This window comes from Hesperophylax consimilis, chromosome 15 (genome assembly GCF_061612785.1).
Source record: "Hesperophylax consimilis isolate HC1 chromosome 15, BYU_Hcon_1.0, whole genome shotgun sequence".
Lineage (NCBI taxonomy): Eukaryota > Metazoa > Arthropoda > Insecta > Trichoptera > Limnephilidae > Hesperophylax > Hesperophylax consimilis.
Genome location: NC_142850.1, coordinates 20081523 through 20092755, shown reverse-complemented (window position 1 = coordinate 20092755; position 11233 = coordinate 20081523). Strand labels below are relative to the sequence as shown.

At 33.0% G+C, this 11233-nt stretch overlaps 1 protein-coding gene across 1 annotated transcript; it reads right to left on the bottom strand.

Moving 5' to 3' along the window:
• Nucleotides 1-4005: 4005 nt before the first annotated feature.
• LOC149417454 (uncharacterized) lies at nt 4006-10940 on the bottom strand. Its single transcript, XM_089640038.1, has 5 exons — nt 10782-10940; nt 8734-8837; nt 5367-5427; nt 4551-4654; nt 4006-4461 (listed from the first exon to the last, which is right to left on the bottom strand). The coding sequence occupies exons 1-5, from the start codon at nt 10846-10848 to the stop codon at nt 4411-4413; spliced, it is 387 nt and encodes a 128-aa protein (XP_089496164.1). The 5' UTR covers nt 10849-10940; the 3' UTR covers nt 4006-4410.
• Between the last annotated feature and the right edge of the window lie 293 nt (nt 10941-11233).

Below are 11233 nucleotides of genomic sequence, written 5' to 3'. Positions count from 1 at the left end.
CTTTTTCTAACACCGTTTAGATCATATTTCTCACCATGACAGTAAAGGAGACACAACGATTTTCACGATACCATAATAATTCGATGTAATTTTTCTTTCTAACACCGTTTAGATCATATTTCTCACCATGACAGTAAAGGAGACAGCAATTTCCATGATACCATAATAAATCGATGTAATTTCTCTTTCTTGGAGCGTTTAGATCATATTTCTCACCATGACACTAAAGGAGACACAACGTTTTCCATGATACCATAATATGAGCCGTTCCCAAAAGCAAAGAAATTAGCATAAGGGGTTATAAACGGGAAAATGGAGAAATGAAAAATATTTTCCTGTTTTTCTTGTCGCAGAATTTCGCTGGCCAAAACAATAAAACTGTCAACATTGGTGTAATATTGGGTAGTTCTTATAATTTTACCACCTCCATGATAGTATTTCAAGTAGTTACGACAGCACTCATAACAAACGATCGATATACATTTGTTTGTTACGTTAGAGTGGTAGATTACTCTAATCTATATTCACACTTCGTCAACACAATTTTTCCCTATTTTTAGCCACCCCTGAAGAGTAAACATGACTCACACCGATCGATCGGTTCATTTAAATGTCATATGAACTTTTAATAGAGTAATGAGTAACGAGTCTCCTCACCTCCTTATACTCCCGAGTCAGCTGACTGCAATTGAATTGAACCAAATACTCCAATTTCTGACGTTTCTCGTACAATCTGATGGCAACATGCTATACTAGCGCCTCCTAGCTACACGCGTTGTCCGCCTTGGTTTTCTTTAGTACATTTTAATGGATTTTATGTGAAATATATTATTTATTTTACGTCAATAAATTAAAGTAATCGAAAAAATAGCTAACCTACATAAACGAGTGCACTCTTTCATAGCCCTTCTCCGCCACTAAGCTTATGGAAGGTTATGGTGCAGACTACAACAATGAAATAACACTATCAGCACTGCCATGGTTGCCTGAATGGAGTCCCCCCTGATGGCCCTCAAGAGACAGGATATATAGAACGGATAAATATCCTCCATAAACAACAGCTAATTGTACACATTTCTTAATTCTATTTGGCATTTTTTATGCCTATCTATGTATTCTTATTATTTGTCTGTTATTTTAAAACGTGGCATGTATTGCATTGCACTACCCTTGCATATAAACTGGAATAAACTCGTATTATTATAAAACCTTACTCCAGTTTTTGCTCATGCAGAGAAAAATATTAAAGCGGCTATTAATTCTGTCTTTGATGGTTTAAAAAGGTAATAAAATATTTTGTAAATAAACAGAACAATTAATATCATTAATTCTGTTTACGTGAGCTTTAATGAGGACTAATTTATCAATGTTAGCTGATGTTTTTAATATGTCTCTATCGAAATATAAATCTGAACTGATTAAACATTTTAGCAGTGCTTTATATTAATGAGATGACTGCTTAAAAGCTTTTCTTTTCTTTTTGTTTATTCTTCATTTCTTTTAATAACTTTGTAAGTACTTCTATTTTCATGTTAACTTATATTTATAATCTGATAATTTTTCCTTTCTTTACATACTGTACTAAGACTGTCAATAACTTCCATGTAGTACTTTTTTGTATCCTAAAAAACGACTTGGAGAATTTGTAATTATTACATTTGTAAACTGCACACATGGAACCCTCTTTTTGGGACATTTTTATATAATTTTTTAATCAAGATTGATCAAAATACAAATGAGGAAGGGCAAAACACCGCAACCAAGTACTAAATATATTGAATTTGCCACCATTGAAAGGAATGTCCACGTCAATATGCTGCAATAGCGCCTCTAGCGACCAGAGTTGTTGATGTTGCCAATATTTTAAAGTATTATTAATATTATAGGGTATTCGATTGAACTAATCAATATCAACACTAACATAGAATAATTTTTTTCTAAAGAACATTATGTTTTTTATTCCATTATACAGGATTTTCCAATAAGAGGTGTTATTTTGAATAGCCCGCTATTTCGGTAGATGTTACTTTTGAAGCTGTCATTTTTTGACATTTGACAAGAAGAAACTACGCCATTAATAAAAATGGAACGATACACGCTTCAACAACGCATTGAAATTATTAAAATTCACTATTATTAATTATTAGAATTCCATCGAAAAATCATCTTGAGTGATGAGGCTCATTTCCACCTCGGTGGCTTCGTCAACAAGCGAAATTGTCGCACCTGGGGCTCGGAAAACCCAAGAGTTATTGTTGAAAAGCCTCTCTTTCCTCAATGTGTGACTGTTTGGTGCAGTTTATGGTCCGGCGGAGTCATTGAACCTTACTTTTTCGAAAATGAGGCTGGAGCAACAGTTACGGTGAATGGATTGCGCTATCAAGAGATGATTAATGATTTTTTTATGGCCGGAATTGGATGGTATTGATCTGGACAACGTTTAATTTCAACAAGACGGCGCTAGGTGCCACACTAGCAACGAAACCATTGATCTTTTACGGGAAAAGTTTCTTTGAATATCAAAATAACACCTCTTATTGGAAAATCCTGTATTTAGACGACCTTCGTGGTCGAAGAGTGAGGTTCTCGATTGGCGGAATTAGGTTCAAATCCCAAAGTGCGCAAATACAGTTTATTTGATTAAAATGTATTATTTCACAATTTAATCATTAAAGTAACATAAGATATATTTGCAGCACTATCTCTTGTACGTGGAAGATACTCTCAGCATTGCCCTGGTGTAAGATCACAATTTAGTTAACATAATAATAGCACCCTGTAAGTCACATTTATCGAAAATATTCTACTATTATATTGACTCCTCCCACCTTTCTCCTCTCTCTAAGCTCTTTATTAATTTTAACCTGAAGCATCAGTATTGATCTCTTTGTGTAGTTAGCCAAAGGCTCGTGCAAAGGTTAGTACAGAAGGCTGATAAGAACTTCCTTTTCACCCGTAAGCTGCATATCCGAAATCATCTCCTGACCATGTTAGATTTTACACTTAGTGCTCGCCTCTGCCTGTTGATGTCTGTTAAGAGGAAGCTACATGCCAAAAATGTATATAATCTTGGTATACCTTATATTGTAGGTAATAAGCATTAAAATCGCTTGACAAACGGAGTCTAGAAACGTTCGATTTCAAGCACAAAACTGGTTTTATTTATTTTGTAAATAATTTTAATTAATAAGTTAATCAAGTGAAACTGTCACAGATAATTTTAGCTATAATAATGTGTTTTTTTTTTAAGTTATTTCCTTTACGCTTTCATACATTTATTTTGAAAAAAAAAATTTTTTAGTACTTTCATATATTTTTTTTATTGAGTAATTAATTTTTTAATTTGTAGTCTACTCAAGTGAAACGATACGAAAACTTTCAATTTATCTAAAACATATTTTTTGTATTCATAATAAACACCAATTCGTTATAAAGATTAATCGAAATAGTGATTTAGCATTAAGCTTCGCCTTAACTTGTTGGTGATGATTTGTCATAAGAATTTGGCTGGTTCTACCATATTGAGGAGCTTACCGTTCAAAAAGGCTGGGGAATATTTTTAGGACCTTCCCCGTATTTAAGCTGGAGCTAAATGGACTCAGTCCAAATTAGGGAGACACACATGACCGAGCCGAGCCACACCGAGCCAGACCAGTTCGATCTACGTCACTATCGAGTGAACAGCTCGAACTTTTGAACTGAAATCGTGTATGGCTACATAAAATAGATTATTTTTTCACGAATATTTTTTTTAATATTTCCTTATTCAATGAAATTAATAGTTACATGCATTGAGGAATTTTTCGACCACCATGCTAGGCACATGCCCGTGTTATGGTGTAAAATTAGTATAAAAATAATATAGCTAAACAGTGTGTTTTACAAATATTTTTTAATCATTATTATTTTTTAATCATTATTTAAAATTACTAAATAAATAAAAAAATCTACTTAGGTAAGTAAAATAGGTTTTTTTTAAATATATATTTAAGAAACGTTTATTTAAGTACAAAAAATATAAGTAAAATAGGTATATATAATGAAGTCCAAGTGGCCATACTGTCTGACTCGAGATCTTAATTCATACTGAACGGATTTTGGCTCAGATGGCAGAGCTGGTGAGCTATCCATAGAGACAAAGTATTTATCAAAAAATCTCCCCTCGATACCCCCCTTGAGGGATGTTCCACCACTTTATTCCAGATCTTTATTTATGCTGCCAAGAAGAATGTATGACCAAAGTTTCATGAATGGACGTATTTTGTCATTTACCTATCCCTATTTTACCTGTAATAATATGTATAATATGCAAATATGTACAATATTTGAAGTTTTTAGTTCACGTTTTGTGAAACTCGCAGTCTGCGACCTCGATGTAGGTAGCCGAGAGTCAACCAGGGTCAGGTCAGGTTAGGTAGGCTTCTCACAACACACCAAGAACGGTCTAGTTACGTCACATTTCTGTAAGTAATTTAAGTTTATGTAAAGGGCGGGTAAGTTAACATGTTATCATTGTAAGGGGCACATAAGGGAGAAACACACAGCAGTACCTGTGGCAAAATTCCTTCACCGGCGGCCTTCCTCGCTGGCAGGCAGTTGGCGAATGCTCTGCACATTCCCGCTTTCCCCGTGTCACTCATGGTGCAGCTGTCACCTTCAAACAAACAAATACATAAGGATTACACAGCACACCAAGAGGATGACCATCAAGAATTCCTAGTGATAAACTTTGTGAGGGGTCATCAAGAATTCTTAGTGATAAACTTGGTGAGGGGTCATCAAGAATTCCTAGTGATAAACTTGGTGAGGGGTCATCAAGAATTCCTAGTGATAAACTTGATGAGGAATAATCAAGAATTCCTAGTGATAAACTTGGTAAGGGATCATCAAGAATTCCTAGTGATAAACTTGCAACACGGAGAGTTATCGGATTGTGCCTCAACGACTGGCTACCTTTTAAAAAAAAAATATGTGAATACCGCACAAGAGTTCCAACTACTCCCAACCGTCTCGAGTTAGTGAGACTCTGGCATCCCCAATCGGGGTGAGGCTGAAGGAGATGAGGAAGAAGAAGGTGGGGAAGATAAGTACCTAGCTATTCAGATCTGTTCACCAAAAACGACTAAAGCCATTTCAAACAAAGTTTCAATTCTGAATGGTGGTCTTACACAAATGCGATACTGAAAATATCTTCCACTCTGGAAAGTGCCGCATATATACCATATATTATTGTATTATATTAAATAGTGTAAGAATATAAATTAATGAAAGAAATTTCTAAAAAAAAGCCTTACCCCTCGACCACAAAGGCCATCAATATAACAATGTTGTGGTGAAATCCACTGAATTTGAAATGAATTACTTACCTTCAATTGATGCCAGCGTCTCACAGCAAACAATCTGAATGGTGCCCTCTGAACCGCATAGCTGAAATTAAGAAAAAAATTGTTACTAAAAGTTAAATTTATCTTCATTGTGATTTTAATTAATGAATAATTTGAGTTTATGAGCTCACCCATAGATCGCATTAGAAGAGTATAGTAAGTTAGCCATAGATGGCATTAGCTTTCGAGAATAATCTTTTTTATAAAATTTATTGTGATTTTATTTGTATACAAATCTACAGTTTTATTCCGAGGTTAATGAACATTTGAACAATCTCCAAAACTAGAAAAAGGAAGGTCACTGTCTAAGTCTGACTATGGAGAACTCTGTGTGAAGCCCGAGCAACGCCAGGAAGTTCAGCTACAGGGATTTCCAATAAGAGATAATTATTTTGATATTCAATCGTAAAAGATCAATGGTTTCGTTTCTTGAGTTTCTTCTCGCTATCACGTAGCGCCGTCTTGTTGAAATTAAACGTTGTCCAGATCAATACCATTTAATTCCGGTAGTAAAAAATCATTAATCATCTCTCGATAGTGCAATCCATCCACCGTAACTGTTGCTCCAGCCTCATTTTCGAAAAAGTAAGGTCCAATGACTCCGCCGGACCATAAACCGCACCAAACAGTCACACGTTGAGGATAAAAAGGCCTTTCAACAATAATTCTTGGGTTTTCCGAGCCCCAGATGCGACAATTTTGCTTGTTGGCGAAGCCACCGAGGTGGAAATGGGCCTCATCACTCAAGATGATTTGCATTTAATTCACTCAAGTGAATTTTAATAATTTCAATGCGTTGTTGAAGCGTGTATCGTTTCATTTTTATTAATGGCGTAGTTTCTACTTGTCAAATGTCAACAAATGACAGCTTTAAAAGTAACGTCTACCGAAATAGCGGGCTATTCAAAATAACACCTCGAATTGGAAAACCCTGTAGTAGGATAATAAATTAGGTGGCAACCCCAAGGTCGGGGTCCAGATTATTCCAATCGCCTGCTAATTAAGATATCATCTTCAATCTATAATAACGAATAATAACAATAGAACGAAAAAGAATTTTGTTAGATGCCGGAGTTTTAAGATAATATTCGGGTTACAACATATTATGAAAGAGAAAAAACACCGAAAATGCGTGTTCATAATGACGAAATACGAAAATATTAGAATTTATATTTTTGCATTTCGTCATTACATAAACGCAACTTATAAACAATTATTAGGAGATATACGTAGCTGCATAAACACGTCTTCCGATATATTATGAAAGTAATAATAATTTATCAGGAAATGGCATAGTGTTACGTTTTTAACAGGATTTTAATAAATCAGTAATACTAAGGAAAAACTTTTTTTTACCTATGACATAAATTTCTATTTTGAGTTATCCTTGCCGTATGCGCTTTTTAATGAATAGTAAGATGAAAATATCAGACACATAGAAAAGTAAGCAATATTATTATAAACTATTTATATTAAGTACACAGCATGCAGTGCTATTCCACACGCTTAATTATAAAACAAATGCAGCATCTAATTCGCCAACTTACCGAGCTTTCATACTCTAAATTATATTTGTCTAAACTCAAACATTGACATTTTTTCCGATTCACTGCCCAAATTCAAACGTGGCATCATGTCAATAATATAAACTGTTTAATGAGCATACATATATTCCCCCACACACACACACCTATATACTACACACGTCACCTGGTATTAAGGAATATACATTCCACTTACCAGACATTACAAGGAAACATATCATAGGTACCCAACATGAAAAATCTTAATCCTGTTTCATCACTGTAATTCATGTACGGTTTGTTTCTATAATATCAAATAAATATATACATTTGATTTGTATTATCACCCCCAATGATGTGATCTACAATGTACAGATGTAGAATCTAAGGAGCATTTATTTATTGCTTCTCACTATACATATATCATGTTTTTATAATAAAAATCAACCTCACTAGGACTAAGCCTGTATAGAGTTTAACAATTTACATTTGAGTGAAGCAAACATAGAGTAATCACAAACATAAAGTAATACTATATACAAAAACATAAGATTAGTGTTTTGTGTTACTGCAGTAGTCACTATTGATGAGAATCAAGACGCATTTTTATTGTTGCATTAATTTCTTTATTTTCGCCACCGACAAAATAGACTGTTTTATCTCCCAGCCTGCAGGACCAACTTGCCCATGGTCTGAGTCATCATATAGGGATTAGGATGTTGATAAATTAAAAAAAAAACAGATTTTTTTTGATATTTTGCATAGTTCCATTTGAATTTCGAGTTTGTTTTCGTAAATGAATTAATTAAAAACTTGGAAATGGAGATTAATCCAATTACCGATTGAGCTGAAACTCTGCAGATGTCGATGAAAATGCTTTCTATCAATATTTTTAATGGCATACACACGCTGATATGTACACATTTCTCTGAAATTCGCTGACATTATTTTAGTCAATATACGAAATAAATGTCGGTCCTACCCAATCGGAATGTGGCTCAGTTGTCAGCGTGGTTGACTCCAGTCACGGGAGAGGAAGGTTCTATCCTTAGTGTTTTTTATTTAAGTTTTAACCCTTGAGACGTTGTTGATTTGCACGGATCGAACTTTCTACAAGCTTCCATTTTTTCAAAGACAATAACAAGCACTATTTCTTTCTCTTTCTGACATAAAAGAAATAATTAATTTTTAGATGAGAGGAAGAGAGATATATGCATTTTAATAATGTGCGGTCGTTCTGGGACAAATATGGTCTTAGGAGAGTATAATGCGCGCACGGCATTTGGGACTGTTTGGGTCTTAGAAGGTCCCAAGGGTTAAAAGACATTATACAAGTTCAGTTAACAGCCAGTCACTATGGAAGAAGGTCCTCAGTCAATCAAAAAAAAATTTATATATATTAATAAAAATTGATATATTATAGTAACAAAAACATTGCATTATATTGGTCAATTTTTGACATAATTTCTTCGTGTCTAATGTTCCATCTTTACAAAATTATTGATTTTATAAATGTTTTTGATGTTCATTGACACTTTTTTTTATTGCAAAAGAGTTTAGAAAAATTGGCCAGAAAGTAGATTGATTTCAAACGGTTTTTTCATTGCTAGTTCAATTTTATAACAGTAGGTAAATTTACCGTGATTGCAAAAACTTACCGTTATTGTCAGAGACACACCCCTTACTAATAAACATGTTTTACATTTACGAAACTGATAAACAACCATTTACCATAAATCGATTGTGTATAAAGTAGCTAATCAGTTGTGTAAAATTTAAAAACTTTTATTAGTAAGGCCCATAAGTGTAAAGGGAAGGAATAGTACCTGTAGGGAAATTCCTTTACTGTCATCCTCTATCGCTGTCCGGCAGTCGGCGAATCGACTACATATTCCCGATCGCCCTGTGCGACTAATAGTGCAACTTCTGCCTACAAGCACACATACACATAAGGGTTAAACACACAAGCACACAACAAATCGGACGATGGCACTGAATAGATAATACACCCTAGAAATGACTTCCGTATAGATTGCCGATGGAACCCGAAGGCGCTACTGACTTAGTGCCTTTTGGCATTTGGGAATTTTCACCAAAATTTGGACATTTTCTCATATTCGCGTTCCATTTCGTTACTTTTACGTTTTATTTGTAAATACCAGATTTTTTAAAAACTCTACTCAAAAATATTATTATTCAAATTATCATTATTTTCTGGAATAACTTGAGTAAAACCTCAAATTTTAATATTCAAATATTGAATATAATACTAGCGGTTTTTAAACGAAAATTTAAAACAGAAAAATCAGAAAAAGATTCGGTCACATTTAGAACTTGAACCTTGATGGGTGATTGGTTTAGTGAGTAAAACCTGAAATTTTTAATATTAAAATATAGAAGATAATATTTGCGATTTAACGAAAATTTTAAAGATAAAAGGATAAGGTCACATCTGAGACCTGAACCCAGGTCCTTCGCGCTAATATTATCTTCAATATTTAAATATAAAAATGTAGTTTCTGTATAAACAAGTTGTGCTATATAATTACTAAAATAATATTTTATTTTTTTTAACTTCCGATTTTATTGTCCGGGTTAAATTTTCCCCATAGGAAAAACTAAACCCTTCCACACACTTTTCCACAAATGATCATCTAGTCAATCAAAATTATGTAAGTGCATTATATAAGCAAAATAAATACAAAACAATACAAGAACAACACGTCAACTCACCAGAGATCAAATGAGAAAATAATTCGCCGACTCCAGATATTTTCATATCAGAGGGTTCGGCTCGGTAGAACTTCTAACAGGGCCTATAAATCCTACTGATCTCTCAACATAAATATTTAAAAAATCTTTCGTAATCCCACATACATTTAAAATGACTGATTTTTGAATTTTATACATAAATTTTTTGATAGGTCTAATACGCAAAAATTTTTAATGAGAGAGCTAGGTATAATGCCAATATAGCCGAAATAACAAATGGTAATATTTTTATAGTCAGAGAATGCCAAATTCTTTTTATCTCATTTCCTAAATCTCTGTATTTTCTTATTTTTTCATAATTTTTTTTTTTTTAAATAATAATATAATTGTTTTAGCTGTGATTATAATTGTATATCATTTTATTATTCTAAACTATTCCTATGTAAAAACCCCTAAAAAAGGTGATAAAAAAGATGGTCACGCAATGGAACTAACGGATTACGCGAAATGTTAAAATCGTTTTTTTCAATATTGGTCCAAATTTACGTTAAAACTGTTTATTTTGCAAAAATATATTGTGAAAACTATTTAAGACATTACAAAATTAATCGTACACATCTAAAACTGATTACGAAATCAGACATTTTTTCAATTAATGTAGAAATGGGACATGGTAAAAACACTACATTTTGATCGAAATAATCAATTAAAAATACATAAATAATAAACTTATTCGAGTAAATTAATAAATTTGCATGTCAAAAATTGATAACTTTCCAATATTTTATATTATAACTATTAAAAACCAATCAAAATCGTGTGCCTTGGTTTTACATAAAACGATTTTTTGTTAACTTTAGGGTTTTCATATCTTAATTTGTGAAAGAATGAACTTATAACATACCTACATAATATGATATAATCAATTATTTTCATTGTTAAATTCCATCTATATTTTAATATACCCGTCAACATGACGGATTTTATTAAAAAAATAATAGAAAAAACCGGATATATACATATGTATAAATATTACTGTTCAAATATCATAGTGTTCGGTTTGGTGTTCAGGTGTCCACACAAAAGTTCTGATTTCAAATTTCAGTTTTATTTTAATACGAGGTGTGTGTACAAAGTATGAAAATATTTGTTAATTTCTTACCTCGCTGTTGTCCCACAACACAAGTTAACAGGAACAGTGTGGATACAATCTCCAGGAAATAACGCATTATGGTTTTTTTTCGCAAAACTGAATTTTAACAAAAAGTTTAGTGATTACCTCTTCAGTTATGAATTCAAGACACACTGCGATGCAGACCTCAGCTATCGTATTTGCTTAAGAGTTTCAGTATCAGTACGTTGACTTTTAGGGTCACACAGAAGATTACGAATTGGAGACTGGCATACACTCTTTAGAAAATCAATTAATTAATTTATTCAGAAACAACTTTACTAACAAAAAAAACTTGTTTCTTCATATGAAGCGGTTACTTTGTGATGTGACATTATAATTTAAAATTAAACAATAACTTTGTAAACATCACTTATAGGTAAATACTTAATGTCGACCGGGTTTCGCTACAACCGTAGCTTCATCAGGACAGTATAATACTA